This window comes from Petaurus breviceps, unplaced genomic scaffold (assembly GCF_028583685.1).
Source record: "Petaurus breviceps papuanus isolate PSGF00001 unplaced genomic scaffold, PetGlider_PUasm1.0 120, whole genome shotgun sequence".
Taxonomy (NCBI): domain Eukaryota; kingdom Metazoa; phylum Chordata; class Mammalia; order Diprotodontia; family Petauridae; genus Petaurus; species Petaurus breviceps.
Window position 1 is genome coordinate 3,881,944 of NW_027185627.1, and position 17,519 is coordinate 3,899,462.

The window sequence follows — 17,519 nt, forward strand, 5'->3', positions numbered from 1 at the left end:
TGTTTGAAAGGATGGTTCACTGGGTAGGAGGGGAAGAGATATAGCTGGAAAAGAATGTCATGTAAAAGCAAAAAGTATTCTTTAAAAAGTTACATTTTAGTTTACATTTTTAACATTAATACTTCAAAATAAAATACTGATATTACAAAAGTTTGACCAACTAGAATTCTCTCACATCTTTCTTTTCATGCTCAGCATTTTTTCTATACTCAGCATGCTAAAACTGTTATTCTGAGATTGATGCAAAGAATGAGATTAGTGGAGTTGCAAACTTTCTGGTTCAAACCTTCCCCAGTTTTAGCTCTAAAATCTATTTAAGTTTTTCTAGGTTAGAGGAAGAAAAACTTTTTATGTATTTTTAAGTGCTCAATTAAGCAAACATCTAGATGTCATTAAATGTGAAAGTAAAATTACATGTGTGTAACATTCTTTCAACTTTTTAAAGCATTCTGACATACACTGTCATTTGATCCTCAAAGCAACCTCAGGAAGCAGGCAGTAAAGATATCCCGACAGATGACATGGATTACCAGAGGGGTTAAATGACCTATATAAGGTTATATCATTAGTGGACATAAATGGGACTAGATCCTAAGTCACTTGACCCTTACCCTACTGTTTTGCCACCAATTGATTTGACTACCTTCAAGCAAAGGTAATACTATACTGTTGTGAATGTGCCCCGAGTTGCAAACCTCAACAAACCATCAGGAAATAAGAGTGACAGAGAGTTGCTCCCCAGAACTCTCATACTAAAGTTCGCATAAAGACATCCTGTTTCACCTATGTGCAAGAAAATGACTGTACTACTATTAATGCCAAGTCTTGGGAGCAGCATGAATTACTGGAAGCACTGAAACTGGAGTTAGGAATACTATGAATTTAAATCCTTCCTGAGACACTTACTAGCTAAGTGACCATGGGCCAAGTCACACTTAACCAATCTATACTTCAGATTCCTCATCTGTGAAATGAGGGAGCCAGACTTTGTGGTCTCTAAGCTTCCTTCCAGATCTAAATCTATGATCTTTTAAGCTAATCTTTATTCTCAGAGAAATGCAAAGAACCTATGCCTTATAAGTTGATTAGTCCATCCCAGACTCTAATGAGTCACTGAATCACAAAAATTAAAGTACTTATTTCCCACACCTTATAGTAAGTACTTCTGTGACTAATTATTTGGCTTGAGTCCAATTTGTTCCATTCCAGCTGGGGAAAGTACTGTTGGCCTAGCTCTTGGACTAAATGACTTTACTTCAGTTAAATTAAAAGACAGGATAAAAGCTGGGTTGTAGAAGATCCCTGAAGATACATAACACAAAAGTAGTAGTTTGTGCTTTACTCTCAAATCAAGTAGCTTAAAACCTCATTCCCAAAAACTAGACTTTGAGTTCTTATACTGAGCTGAAGAAATCATTATTCTTCATGGTCTAATAACAAGACAATATCAATATAAAATTATACTAAAGGGGTGCAAAAAAAAGTGCTGAGTGATATTCCAGGAGAAGTCATTCCTGACAAAAGAAGAAACAAAGACTTCATGGAACAGAGCAATCATTTAGACTTTAAAGCAAGCCTGCACAAAAGGTATTAGGCCTCTTAATCACTTCTTCTTAAAGGGCCAGTGAGTCCTATTAGCTCTGTCTGAGAACAGCCCTGGGGCCCAAGGATGATCTGAGCTGTGGTTATATCCTCTATATTTTTCAAGGACTGTCCAAAATCCCTTGGCAGGCTGCACAGGCCGTGGCCATTGTGCCAAATGGTGTGCAAGCCTGACTGAAAGGATGGATAGGAATCAAATAAGTGAATTGGGAAAGAAAACATTCTAAGCATATGGATTAACGTGAGTAAAGAAATGGAGGTGGGGAAAGTATAGAGTGAAAGTAGTCCAGTTAGGTTGAAGGAGAGTTTTTGGTGGGGAGAAATAAGTTGGAAAGGCAGGATTAATGCCAGATTGTAGAGAACCCTGAATGTTGGATAAAGTCAGAACTTTACTCAGGAAACAGTCAGGAGCCACAAAAAATCCGTGGTCATGTAATGACCATATCTGTGCATAAGGAAGATTCATTTGATAAGACTATCAAGAATGGCCTTGGGAGTGGTTAGGAGAGCAAGAGAATGAAAGAAGGAAGACTTGTTAGGAAGCTGTAATAGCACAGGTGGGCAGCAACGGGAACCTGTATTAAGGTGGGAGCAGTGAGAAGGGAGGAGGACGTGAGAGACACTGAGTAAGCAGAACTGAAAAAAATTTGGTAACAAGCTGAACATGAGGGAGGAGGAAAGTAAAAAACAACAAAAGGTCTCAAGCCAGTGTGCTTACTGTTGTTTCTTATTTGCTACATTCCATCTCCCATTTCTGTGTCTTCACACAGACACACTCCAAATGTCTGGAGTGCATGCCTTCCTGGCTTGTGTGTACCTCTGAGGATCCCTTCCTTGCTTCCTTTTAAAGTTCAGTTCAAGGGCCACATCCTGTGTAAGTCCTTTCTTGATGACTACAGCTACTAGTGTTCCCTGAACTTCTTTTACATGTATCTTTTATGCAAGTACTGTTTTCCCTGATAGAACATAAGCTTCAAAAGTGTGGACAGAGTCTTTGTACATCTAGCACCTACTACAGCGCCTGGAACACAACAGGTGCTTAACACTTAGAGAGTAATCTGGAATACTGCACACAAATGGAATTTCCACAGACAACAAAGTGAGAGGGACGAACATATTTAGAGGGAAAGATAAGCTGAGTAATAGAAGTACCAATGCAGTGTTCAGAAGGAGATGTTTTATAGGCAGTTGGAGATGTAGGTCTGGTGCACAGAAGAGAGATCAGAATTGGAAACAAATATTTGAGAGTCGATACATAAAGCCATGAGTGAATGAAACTGGTGGGGAGAGAATATAGAGGGAAGAGGGACAAGGAAAGAACTCTGGAGAAATATCCACTCTATGAAGTTGAGAACAGGGTGAAGAGTCACTGAAGCAAAAAGAATTAAAGAGAAAAGCAAGTAGGAGAACCAGGACCACATGGTTTTTATCTGAAGTTAAGGAAGAAGAAAAAATCTTGAAATAGGGAGTAGTTAATGGTATCAAATATACAGAGAAACTAAAAAAAAAAAAGGTCAGTGGATTTGGCATTTGAGAAGTCCTGGGTAATCTCTGAGAGCTTTTTCAGTAGAGTGGTAGAAACAAAAGTGAAATTACAAATGAGGAAAGAATGAACAGTGAGACAGGGAAGGTACCTGACACAGCAATTTTTCAAATTTTGGCATAAAAAAAGAGGATAGGACAGAAGAATAAAATTTCTGGGGGGTTTGGAGAGACCTGAGCATAGCTGTAGGCAGATGAAAAGGAACCAGAAGATAGAAAAAAAATGAGGATATATGAGAGTAAGGATTATTATTCAAACAAGATCCTGAAGGTTTCTGGCAAGTATGAAATCAAGGTTAAAGGTAGCAAGTGGGATTAACTTTACTAAGGAAGAGAGATACCTCTTTGTGACTGGAGAAATAGAAGAAGAGTCGGTGATGATGCCAAGAGATTCTGAAAATTAAAAGGATTTTTGTAGAGCTTGCTTCGGATGGACTCAATCCTTTCAGTACATCATTAAGGGAAAAGATAAAAAAGCTTAATTTTGAATATGCTGAGTTTGACTTACCAGTGTGGAACACTCAGATAGAACTGTATATTCTCTAAAACCAATTTGGTAATGTTACTGATAAAAAAAAAATCAGTGGTACCCTACTGTCTACCACGTAAAGTTCAAAATTGTTTCATAAAGCCTTACACAAACTGGTGTGATACGAGGGAAACAGGTTGAAACAAGTGCTGTTGGGAATGAAATAGTGAGTTAATAATGAGTTGAAGGAATATGGGGCACAATAAGGGCCCAGCTGAGGTTAAGCACCAAAAATCTGTAATAGGTGAAACCAATTGGATCTTATGGTAGTGGTGGGACTATCCCACGAAGGAAAATCAACAGGCTTAGTAATGGTACAAGGTTGGGGGGGGGTGTGTGTTTGTGAGAGAAAAAAAGAACACAGGTTCATATGTATTCAAACATTAAGATAGAAAATCACCTGGCTAAAGCTACATTCTGACTCAATGCATATAGAATGAATTAGGAGGGGTCAAGGGATGACAGACTATATATAGTGAGGGTGGAGGACATGTTCACCCTAAATGAGAAAGGATAGTAGGCTGTGGTCAGAATTCAGGATCTTAGAGGTTTTACAGTTCCATGAGGTGGTAAGGGCAAAGGTATAAATAATAATGGTATTACATGGCTGAAATAAGATAGCAGTCATTAGATTTGAGGAATTATGTGGCTAGGACTCCTTCAGGCTCTGATGTCAAAGGCAATAGAGCTAGATGGCTCAGTGGATAGAGCACCAGGCCTGGACACTGACTAGCTCTGTGATCCTGGGCAATTAATTTAATCCTATTTGTCTTAGTTTCTTCATCTTTAAAATGTATTGGAGAAGGAAATGGCAAATCACTCTAGTATCTTTGCCAAGAAAACCCCAAAAGGACTCATAAAAAGTTAGACAAAACTTAAACAACTGAACAACTAAGCAGAGTTCACAGAGGCCTCTAATGGTGAGTTTCAAAAGGATATATTATTTTTAAGGGGAAAGATAGGTTTTAGTTAACATAAGGAAGTGGAAAGAGTGTTTTAGATGTAAGTTTAAGAATGTAGCAAATTGGAAAGGACTAGGAGATGAGCAAACCAGACTGGAGTAGGCCTAGAAGGATCAAACTCGTCATCCAGGTTTGAAGCATCAGCATTATCCTCAACTCTTCACTCTTCCTCACCTTTCCTAGCCAATCAATCGCCAAGTTTTGTTGATTCTACCACCACATCTCTTCCATTTGTTCTGAGTCATAAACCCTTGTTTCAGGCTCTCAGCACTTCTCATCTGGAATACTACAATAATCTCCTAATTGGTTTTCTTGCCTTTTAGTCTCTTCCCTCCACCCTGAGCTACATAAACAGCTACAAAATTGATATTCCTAAAGCACACAGATGACTATGTCACTTCTCTGCTCAAGAATCTGCAATAGTCCCCAATTGTTTCTAGGAAAAAATACAAACTCCACTATTGGTCATTTAGAAGCCTTCACCATCTGGTTTCAGCCTATATTTCCAAGTGTGTCAAACATTTCTCTCCTTCATGCACTCTCTAGTCCAGACAAACTGGCTTATGGGCTTTTCTCTAAACAAAACTTTCTGTATCTCTTACCTCCTTACCTTTGCAAAAATTTGTCCCCATGCCTTGAACACATTTCCTCTGCCTTTCAGAATCCCTAGCTTTCAAGAGTAAGTTCAAATGCCTTGCCTGACTTACAAATGGCTAGTTCTGGCCCTCCTACCTAGAAACAACATTGTGTTTTTTACTTATCTGTTTACATGTTGTTTTATGACAACATAAGGTAAACTCCAGAAGGGCTTGGTTTTTACTGTTTTTTTTTTTTTTCCAGAGCTTAGTACATAGTAGGTGCTTAATAAATGCTTAATGAGTGAATAAAGGTATGCAGTTATACAGCTAATGTGGATAACTATGGTTAAGGGATCCGTACACTGGAAGGCTGATTGGAGTGGCATGCTGGAAGGATGGGAAAATACTTAGTAAAAACTCAGTAAGTCTATTACATAAATACATTCTAACTTGCTAATTTTTGAGTTAGTCATTACATTTCTCAACTCTACTTTTTTACAAAAGTATATGACTAGTTTCAGAGACCACAAATATATACAAACCTTCTCATCCTTTGGGGGGCGACCTCGCTTTCTGGGACTCTGCTCCTGGGCCCTTTTTAGAGGTGATTTGGAGCCTCTTTCTGCAGAAGCTGAAGATACTCTCTTCTTCCCTTCTCCCACATTCTTCCTTACTTTCCCATCAGATAGGCCAGCTTTGCGTTTCTCATCTCCTAAATCCTGCTTACTTCTTTCTTCACTGGAATTACGCCGATTCTTCTCTTCAGCAGAATTATGGGATGACTGAAGGATTATAGAGTAAAAATGGAGGATAGATTTGTATTATTTTCTTTTTTGAAGGGCAATTAGGGTTAAGTGACTTGCTCAAGGTCACATGGCTAGTAAGTGTTAAGTGTCTGAGGACGGATTTGAACTCAGATCCTCCTGACTTTAGGGCCAGTGCTCTATTCACTGCACCACCTAGTCACCCCAGATTTGTATTATTTTCAAAGAGGCTGAGAGTCTACTGATTCACAGAAGGAACTTTGCAGAAAAGCCACAAAATAGTTAAGAAAGGTCACAGATTTTCTGGATTGCTTGGCAAAATGGATTTCACATAGAGGAGACAGAGAGCCCAGAAAGGGTGGATTTATATCAGGATTCTCCAAGCTGATAACAGATTTAAAGTCCAGTAACATTATCACATAAATGATAGCCAATCCTGTGTTAAGAGTAAATAAAAAAGTATCTTACCTGATCTTTGCTTTTGGCTTTTTTGAGAAACTCCTCCACAGCATCCACAGCCTGCTGAAATCTTTTACCCTTATTAATCTTGATCATTTCCTCTTTATGGGGATGATATGGCTTTAGCTGTTCAACCTTGATCCAAGCACTAGCAGAGAAATATTGAAAGATTGTGATCTACCGTATGATTAAAGCAGGCACTTGAATGGAAATGTGACTTTTAACATCATAACAATTTCCAAACCCTAAATTGAACCCAAATATCAACTGTTTTGCTGAACTCTGAGGAAAGCCATTCAAAAAACCCACCACAAAATTTCATGAAATCAACTCAGAAACATGGCAGGCAATTTTCTCAACTACATGCAAATTTTTTTTAAACATTCATTTAAAAATTTTTTTGATCTTCAAATTCTCTCTCCTTAGAGAAAGCAAGCAATTTGAAATAGATATACATATGAAGTCATGCAAAACATATTTTCATACCGGCCATGTTGCAAAAGAAAACACATATCCCCCCCAATTCCCCAATAAAGAAAAAAAGTTAAAAAGCATGCTTTGATCTGCATTCCTTAAGTTCTTTCTCTGGAGGTGGATAACATTTTTCATCATAAGTCCTTCAAGAACTGTCTTGGACCCCACGGTATTGCTGGGAATAATTAAGTCATTCACAGCTAATCATTGTACAATACTGCCATTACTGTGTATGATGTTCTCCTGGTTCTGCTCACTTCATTTTTTATCAGTTCACCAAAGTCTTATCAGTTTTTTCTGACATCATTCTGCTCATAATTTCTTATAGCATAACAGTACTCCATCACAATCATACACTACAATTTGTTCAGCCATTCCCCAATTGATGGGCATCCCCCTCAACTTCCAATTCTTTGACACAACAAAAAACTGCTATAAATATTTTGTGTGTGTGTGTATGTATGTATGTATGTATGTGTGTGTGTGTATATATATATATATATATATATATAAATATAAAATTTTCCTTTTTTCTTTAATCTCTTTGGTATACAGACCTAGCAGTACTGTTATTGCTGGGTCCAAGGATATGTACCATTTTTATAGCCCTTAGGTATAGTTCCAAACAATTAATATTGATGAACAGAAATAGAGACTAATATGATATATGGTAATACATATATAAATATAAAAACCCTAATCATTATTGAATTGTGTTAGAGGGTTGTGGGAAAATAGGCACACTAATAACACACTGTTGGTCGAGTTATGAAATGATCCATCTAATTTGAAAATAAATTTGGAATTATGTAAAAAAAGTTACTAAACTTTTACTGATATAGCCACTGCAGTAAGACGTATGTACCTCAAGTGGGTCAGGCAACAAGAAAGATCCCACATATACAAAAGTATTTATAGCAGCATTTTTTCTGTGGCAATAAAAAACTAGAAACAAAATGTATCCCCACTGAATTAGCGACTGAACTGTATAAAAATTTAATGGAAGACTATCACATTTTATAAAATCACTAATAAGGAAATCAGAAAAACAGGGAAGACCATACATGAACTGATATAGATGAAGTAAATAGGAACAGGAGAAAAAACACATAGCCACAATAATGTAAATGAAAACAACACTAAAAGGGAGATGACTTCAGATTAACTGATGACCAATCTTTTTTTTTTTTGAGGAGGAAGGCAAGGCAATTGGGATTAAGTGACTTGCCCAAGGTCACACAGCTAGTAAGTGTGTCAAGTGTCTGAGGCCAGATTTGAACTCAGGTTCCTCCTGACTCTAGGGTCAGTAATCTACACATTGAATCATCTAGTTGCCTCTTGATGACCAATCTCGATGAAAGAAAATAGATGCTAAAACGCATGACTGAAACAGAATGTCACATATACTATTTGAAGGAGACAGTTTTGTCTGTCCATCTTACAGGAAAGGTTCAATGGTGGAAAGAAGGGTGAAATAAACTGGGAATAACATTTTTCAAAATCCCAAAAAGGGATCAATAAAACAACACTCCCCACAACCCTAACAATAAAAAACAAGACAAAATTGAAAACATGCCACAAATTTCTTTTTTGTTGGAAACCCTGGTAATTAAAGGCTTTATTTTTCATGTTTATCCAAGCTCACCCAGTAATAAACCAATATAGATGCTCTTACATTCTGACTATCAAGTACTGATATTACCTATGGAACATGGCCATATAATATTCTAAAATTTGGGAATCTAGAGCCTTGAGCATATCTCTTGCTCCTGGGGACAGGTGTCTTTCAATAGTCATTTAAGAATTCTAGAACTGAACTGGATTCAGGAAAGCTAATAAAGCTAAAGAAAAGCACTATTTTCTATAATTATACAAAAACATACACACAAACCACTGATTCTATGTTTGAAAGTGACATAAGGCATTTAGTAGATAAAGTAATTCTATGTCATTTAGAACATTTGATATAAAGTTTGGAATGCTTAACAATATGACTAACAAAATGAGAGTTTCAAAAAGGAAAATTCTTAAAATTTTAGGGTAGGAGGGCAGAAATTTAATCTCTTCTTTGAAAAGCAACAAGATTCTTGAATATTTCCAATCAGTATTCAGACCTTTGGCCTAAACCACTATAGTACAGTAAAACCTGTTTTGACTAGCCCCTTGTACTTTTTAAAATTCCAGATCCTATACCCTTTTTCAATATCAATTTTATTATAAATATTTAAAAGTTTCATAGTACAGCCTTCAAAGTAACTACAATGGGTTAAGGATAAAGAAACTGGGTTTTTTTTTTTTTTTTTAAGCAATTGGGGTTAAGTAACTTGCTCAAGATTACATGGCCAGTTATTTTGTGTGGGTGTTAAGTATCTGAGGCCGGAACCGATCCCAGGTCTCCCGACTCTGGGCCAGTTATTTACTGTGCCACCTGGCCACCCCTAAGAAACTGGGTTCTTAAACCACCTCAAAATTTTCTCTTTACAGAAATACTAGTTGATAATAAATAATAGTAAAAATGATGCCCATTTATATATAAAGATGATACCAATGCTCTAGCAATGATGACTTATAGTTTTGAGCTGCTTTTCCATTAATGCTGGTATATATTTTAAAAATTAAATTATTTTTAGTTTTCAACATTTACTTCCATGAGTTTTAAATTTTCTCCCCCTTGCTCCCCAAAATGGCTTGCAATCTGATAATGGGCTCTATACATACCCTATTAAACACATTTTCACATTAATTATGTTGCATAGAAAAATTATAATGAATGGGGAAAAAAACATGAGGAAAAAAACCCCCCAAAATAAAACAAAACAAAAAAGAAAAGTCTGCTTTGTTTTGCATTCTGACTCCATAGTTCTTTCTCTGGATGTGACTAGCATTTTTCATTATGTGATCTTATGTGTGTTAGGTCCCTGCATTGCTGAGAGGGGCTAAATCTATCAAAATCAGTCCTTGAACACTGTGGCTGTTACGGTGTACAATGTTCTCCTTGGTTCTGCTCCCTCACTTGCCATTGGTTCATATAAGTCTTTCCAGGTTTCTCTGAAGTACACATGTTCATAATTTCTTATAGTACTATAGTATTCCATTATGTTCATATACCACAACTTGTTTAGCCATTCCCTATTTGATGGACATCCCCTTGATTTCCAGTTCTTGGCCACCACAAAAAGAGCTGCTATAAATATTTTTGTACATGTGGGTCCTTTTCCCATTTTTATGATCTCTTTGGGCCTACAAGTGGTAATGCTGGGGCAAGGAGTATGCACATTTTTTATAGCCCTTTGGGCATAGTTCCAAATTGCTCTCCAGAATGGTTGGATCAGCTCACATCTCCACCAACAATGAATTAGTGTTCCAACTTCCCATATCTTCTCCAACATTTATCATTTTCTTGTTTTCCCATGTTAGCCAGTCTGATAAGTGTGATGTGGTAACTCAGACTTGTTTTGATTTGCATATCTCTATTCAATAGTGATTTAGAGCATTTTTTCATATGACTACAGATACCTTCCATTTCTTCCTCTGAAAAATGCTTATTCATATTCTTTGACCATTTATCAATTGGGGAATGACTTGTATTATTGTAAATTTGACTCAGCTTTCTATATATTTTAGAAATGAGGACTTTATCAGAGACACCAGTTGTAAAAATTCTTTCCTGGTTTTCTGTTTCCCTCCTAATCTTGGTTGCATTGGCTTTGTGCAAAAACTTTTCAATTTAATGTAATCAAAATTATCCATTTTTCATTTCATAATGTTTTCTATCTCTGGTTTGGTCATAAATTCCTCCATTCTCCATAAATTAAAGATAAAACAATTTCTTGCTCCCCTAATTTATTATATCAGCCTTTATACCTAGATCATGTACCTATTTGGACTTCATTCTGGATTACAGTGTCAGACATTGGTCTATGCCTAGTTTCTGTCATATTACCTTCCAGTTTTCCCAGCAGTTTTTGTTAGACAGTAAGTTCTTATCCCAGAAGCTGGGGTCTTTGGATTTATCAAACAGTAGGTTGCTAAAACTAATGTGTCTTGTGTACCTAACCTATTCCACTGATCCTCTATTTCTTAGCCAGTACCAAGTGGTTTTGATGATTGCTGCTTAAAAGTACAATTTAAGATCTGGTAAGGCTGGGCCACATTCCCTAGCACTTCTTTTCATTAATTTCCCTGACATTTTCAACCTTTTAATCTAACAGATGAACTTTGATACTTTGGTTATAAAAAATATTTTTTTGGTAGTTTGGTATGGCACTGAATAAGTAAATTAGTTTTAAGTAGAACTGTCATTTTTATTATATTAGTTCAGCTTACCCACGAGCAACTGATGTTTTTCCAATTATTTAGATCTGATTTTATTTGTGTGAAAAGTGACGGTATTCATATAGTTTCTGGGATTGTTTTGGCAGGTAGACTCCCAAATATTTTATAATATCTACAGTAATTTTAAATGGAATTTCTCTATCTCTTCCTGTTGGGCTTTTAAAGTAATGTATAAGATTTATGTAGGTTTATTTTATATTCTGCAACTCTGCTAAAGTTGTTTATTATTTCAAGTAGTTTTTTGCTTGATTCTCTAAGTATATCATTGTATCATCTGCAAAGAGTGATAACTTTATTTTTTCTTTGCCTATTTTAATTCCTTTTTTTTCTCTTATTCCTAAAACTAACATTTCTAGTACCATATTAAATAACAGTGGTGATAAAAGACATCCTTGTTTCACCCTGATCTCAATGGAAATGCATCTAGCTTATCCCCATTACATATAATGCTTGTTGATTTTGATGGCTTTAGGTAGATGCTAATTATCATCTGAAGGCTCCATTTATTCCTATATTCTCCAGTGCTTTTAACAGAAATGGGTATTGTATTTTGTCAAAAGCTTTTTCTGCATCTATTGAGATAATCATATGGTTTCTGTTAGTTTTGTTGTTGATATGATCAATTACACTGATAGTTTTCCTAATATTGAACCAGCCCTGCATTCCTGGTATGAATCCTACCTGATCAAAGTGTATTATTCTCATGATAAGTTGCTATAATCTTTTTGCTAGTATTTTAGCTAAAACTTTCGCATCTATATTCATTAGGGAAATTGGTCTGTAACTTTCTTTCTCCATGTTGGCTCTTCCTGATTTAGGTATCAATACCGTATTTGTATCCTAAAAAGAATTTGGTAGGACTCCACCAATTTTCCCAAATATTTTCCCAATATGGAATGAATTGTTCTTTAAATGTTTTATAGAATTTGCTTGTAAATCCATTTGGCCCCAGAGATTTTTTCCTAAGGAGTTCATTGATGGCTTGTTAAATTTCTTTTTCTGAGAAGGGGTTAAGTATTTTACTTCCTCTTCTGTTAATCTGGGCAGTTTATATTTTTGTAGATGTTCATCCATTTCCCTAAGATTGTCAAATTTATGGGCATATAGTTGGGCAAAATAATTCCTAATTATTGCTTTAGTTTCCTCTTCACTGGAGGTGAATTCACCCTTTTCATTTTTGATACTGGTAATCTGGTAATGTTGGTACATTTTCACTGATCTACTCATATACTCCTGTCCTGATTTCTTTTTAGGACTAAGAGCCGGGTGAGATTAGTAGGATATTCTATGGAAAAACAGAAAATTTAAATGACACAAAGGCTAGTACCCCAATGATCATGTGTGTATCATATTGCCTTAATTCAATTCCTAAGTATTTATTAAGCATCTACTTTGTGCCATGCCATGGAAGGCCCTAGGAGTTTATTAAGCCAAAAATAAAACAGTCCTTGCTCTTGAAGAATTTATAATCCAGTGGGGAGTTGGGGGAGGGGAGAGTGAGATATGGACAGAACAAAGTAAATATAAAATATAGACAAGGTAAATACAAAATAATTTGGGGATGGGAGCACTAACTACTCAGGGGATCAGGAAAAGCCACTTGAAGGACATGGTACCTGTGCAGAGCCTTGAAGGGAGTTAAGGATGCTAAAAATTCTAAGGGAGTTTGGAAGAGTATGCTATGCATGTGGAACAAAGAATATTGTGTTCAGGAGAACAGAAAGTAAGACAGTTTAGCTAGGAGGCAGAGTGTACAAGGGGGAGTAATGTGAAAACAGTTTGGAAAGACAGGGTGCAACCAGATTGTGAAAGGCATTAAATGGCAAGAGGAGTTTGTATGTTATTTTATGGGCAATAGGGAGCCACTGAAGCTTCTTCAGCAGTGTGCTTTGGCTGATGTATAGGGTGGACTGCATATGGGAGTCTTGGAGGCAAGAATATCAATTGGGAGGGTACTGTGATAGTACAGGTGAGAGGTGATGAAGGCCTGAACTAGGGTGGTGGTTATGTGAGTGAAGAGAAATGGAAGAATGTAGGAAATGTGGGGATGAAACTTTACAAGTGATTGGACATGGAGGGGGTGGGGAGGAAGGGGGAGAGAGAGAGAGGGAGGGAGGAAAATAAAGAGGGATGGAGAGAGAGGGAGGGAAAGAGAGAGGAAGGGAGAAGGAGGGAGAGAGAGAAAGAATGAATGAGAATTACTCTGAGGTTGTGAAGAAGAGTAACTGGAAGGATGAAATGGGGAAATTAGCAAGAGGGTGTATCATTTGGGAGATTCTAACACTTCCTTATTAGATTGTAAACTCCTTGAGAGCAGGTATGGTTCTTTATCCATTTCTGCCTCTTCCTCCCATGCTTATAATAGTACTCTACATAGAGTAGATACTTAATAAATGTTTAATGAATGCTAAGTGAGTCAAATGAACTAAACAGCCACTAATGGATACCACCTACTACAGATCATAATACTAAGCAGTTTGAAGATTCTTGGGGAATGACTGAACAAATTATGGCATATGGATGTAATGGAATACATTCCATAAAAAAGAACAGAAGGGATGGTTTCTGCCAAACCTGGTAAGCCTTGTATAAACCGATACAAAACAACTTATTATGAAGAACATTGTTAAACAAACAAACAAACCACGATAAAAATACTTAAGAATACTGATCAATGCAATGACCATTGAAGATGAAATATGCTACTCGTTTTCTTGGGAGGTCATGAACAAAACAGGCATTTTCTTTTTTTGCTTTTTAGAGGAGGGAAGGCAGGGCAGTTGGGTTAAGTGACTTGCCCAAGGTCACAGAGCTATTAAGTGTTAAGTGTCTGAAGCCCAATTTGAACTCAGGTTGTTCTAATGCCAGGGTTGGTGCTCTATTCATTGCACCATCTAGCCGCTCCTGTATATTTTCAAACATGGGCAATTTAGGGCTTTGTTTTACTTTACTGCACATTTGATACAAAGTTGTTTTTTTTTTTTTTTTATCTTTCAGCTGGAGGGAGGAAGGGAGAAGGGTAATGGTGACATAGTTGCCAAAATTTATTTTTAAAAAGAAGAGGAAAAAGAGTATCATTGAAGCACTTAAAAATGCACTGAAGAGAACAGAATGAAGGTCAGTAGGAAACACAAAACAGGACAGCTTTGAAAATAACATGTCTGAATTTGCTGTATATTTGGAAGTAGAAGGAAACCGTATGGTACAGATTTGCTACTGCATGTACAATCCTCTTTTTCTGTTTTGTATATGGAAATGCTGGTCTTCTCTTAGTTCAAGAGAAAAAAATAATTTTATTTGGTAGGACAAAATGATGAAATATGTTACTACTAGGAAAAAGGGAATCAAATTTTTGATCCATATTTTCTGGCAAGTAAAAAAATATATAAGCATATATATATTTTACATATATATAAATGCATATAAAATATACAGATATTCAGACTCTCTCTCTATAACTTGTTTTTGAGGGCAAGACCATTGTAAATTAAATGCAGAAAAAGATGTGCTCCCCAAAGTAAATTAAAATGGAGCAGTGAGGTGGTGCAGTTAATGGAGCACCTGGTCCTGGAGTCAGAAGTACCTGGGTTCAAATTCGGCCTCAGACACTTGACACTTCCTAGCTGTGTGACCCCAATTGCCCTGCCTTCCTCCCTCAAAAAAAAAAATTAAAATGGCAAACTGAATTGTGTCTGCTTTAAAGATCATACAACCCTAAAAGTGGTAGTGTCAAACAACAACAAACCCAACAGTGCTATAGCATAATGGGTTTTTTCCCTCAAAGAGTATCTGATCAGAAAATTAGTAAATAATGTTCTAAAGTCTAGCAGATGCTCCCTAAGCTCAATATAACTCCTTCCCACCAATATTTAGCCTGAATCTTTTCACATCAAATACAGAACACAATTACATTAGGAAGTCTCAGATTTCTCCAATGTAAACTGAACAAGACTGTAAAAACTTCCCTTCCTATTTGCTCTTCCTTGACACTGGAAGGGAGGGAGGATAAGACTAAGATGCTTTTCATGAGAGTTTACTAGGAAGATTGGTGCTACAACTGAAAAGACACCAGTGAAACATGGCAAGCGAACAACAAATGCATCAGAAAGAAATTTATAATAAAAACTTTATTATTGCTATGGAAGTGACCCTGGGTTTCTGAAGACTATGCCAGATGAGTGCAAGCTCTGATATGTCCTAAATAGACTGAAAATGCTAAATACAGGCCCATGCAAGACTTGCAAGTGCATTGTCTGAGAACAAGCCCAACTGCTTCAGAGGTTCATCACTAGGCTGGAAACAAGGTTAACATATTTCTTTGAAACTTGAAGATTATTATACTAAGTAGTTAGGATCTGTGTTGGTGCTGATACCAACGAGATCATAGATCTCTGAAGTATAAGACATAGTGTATAGACATATACACACACACACCTGTAAAACTGGGCTACACTGAAATAAAGACATCAAAAAAACTGATGGATTTTTTCAGCCCATTTAAAAAAGAACTACTAAAAAAAAAAACCAACCACCTTGCAAACAGGACAGATTTGGTAAATTGTACTTTAATCTAAAATATTTTTCAAGGATACAATTTACCAAATGCTTGAACAAGTTTTCAAACTGTGCTGCCTACACCAAACTAACCTACAGCCTTTTTTTCCCCACATATCACTTTCGGACACATTACACAACACCTGCTATTGTACCTAACTCATCCATCAGGGGAATTATTTCCTATAGCACTAAAGTATTAATAGGGTTGGTTAAGATAGAGAATTATTATTTTAAGTTTTCCTAAGGTAGATTTTGTCAGACTCTGTGGAGGCATTAAGTATTAAACCTGATACCTCCTGCCACCAAAAACCTTATGAAACTGGCCTTCATCATTTAATTCCACCCTCTTCAAGTTTCTGCTGCCATGACTAATGCTGGGAATTGTAGGCCAATCATAATGAGAAGAATCAAAAAGGGAAAAAAATGAAGAAATAACTGACAATGTAGAAAAAATAAAGCTGTTCCTTGAGAAGAGTCAATTTGTGAAAGATGAATATAATCAGAGGTAGGTCCTCCCTAGTTACTGTGACTCAGGGCAAATCACAGAATCTTCCATGTTCCCCACCCCAATCCCTTCTCACCCTCCATCAAATATCCTAAAACACCCCAAAAATGTTTCAATAAATGTAACATCTGGTTAAAATGAACATGAAGATCAGAAAGGAAAAAAAGGGGGGCATGATCTCTCTTAAACAAGTAACCTGTACTTGGTGGGGTGGGGCATAATATCATCATGCAACCAAAGGCTACAGTATCACTTCCACTTTTTGGTGTTGACTCCACATACATGAACCTTAGGTGTTGGCTTTTTTTTTTCCCCTAATCTGGATATTAGCTGAATGAAATATCTGCTGTCCCTTTCTTTGGCACTGGGCCACTCTAAATTTTCCTATCTTAGGGTTAGCCCTGATTAGAGAAAGACAATTGGAGCTTCAGCAAAATCTTACTAGATGATCTAAACTTCAAAAAAGAGAAATTGGCCCATTATTTTTCAATATTACTTTTTTGAGAATAACTTTTATGAAATGGTTACCAATTTGAAAAATCAAGAGATTTCTAAGTACTTAAATTACCACCCATGAGACTGGTAATTCTTTTACTGGCAAAAGAGTGAGTATGTGTAGTTAGTGTTATAGACCCATTGAAGAAGGGATCCTTAAGAAAAATGTATTACTATCCATTTTGTGGTTCTTATTTCATTGAGAATTTCTTCTTTCATCAAAAAACAATGGATTTGATTTAGTTTGAAGAAAAGATGAGGTACAGTGAGGAACATGATCACTATCTTCAAATATTTAAAGATAAGTCATGTAGAAGAGATCAGACTTCCTCTGTTTTGTTATAGAGAGCAGAACTAGAAGCAGTAAGTAAATTACAGAAATTTAAACTTGGTGTAAGGAAAAAAACATCTTAACAGAGCTGCCTATAAGGGAAATGGGTACCTTGGGATTTAGTGGGTTCCTCATGATCAAGGCTCAATGACCACTTCTTAAGGACACCTTTGTTCAGTTATGAGTTAGAGTGCATTAGAAATTAAAAACTACCGGCCTCAGACATTCAACATAGTTACTAGCCATGTGACTTTGCACAAGTCACTTAACCCCAATTGCTCTCCAAAAAAAAAAAAAAAAAGAAATTAAAAACTAAAGAGAAAGGACAATTGAAGGGGATCTCCAGGAGAAGATGGGATCAAAGATATAGGCAGATCAGTTGACCT

General features: G+C 36.5%; 1 protein-coding gene across 4 annotated transcripts in view; it reads right to left on the reverse strand.

The window, feature by feature from the left end:
• The window catches only part of GLYR1 (glyoxylate reductase 1 homolog), a 44,536-nt gene that overhangs the window by 16,186 nt on the left and 10,831 nt on the right, over nucleotides 1–17,519 (reverse strand). For all 4 annotated transcript variants that reach the window (XM_069089783.1, XM_069089793.1, XM_069089764.1 and 1 more), the window contains exons 4-5: nucleotides 6,446–6,584; nucleotides 5,756–5,995 (exon numbers count right to left, since the gene is read on the reverse strand). In XM_069089783.1, the coding sequence (XP_068945884.1) occupies nucleotides 5,756–5,995; nucleotides 6,446–6,584 (379 nt within the window). The remainder of the gene's footprint in view (nucleotides 1–5,755; nucleotides 5,996–6,445; nucleotides 6,585–17,519) is intronic.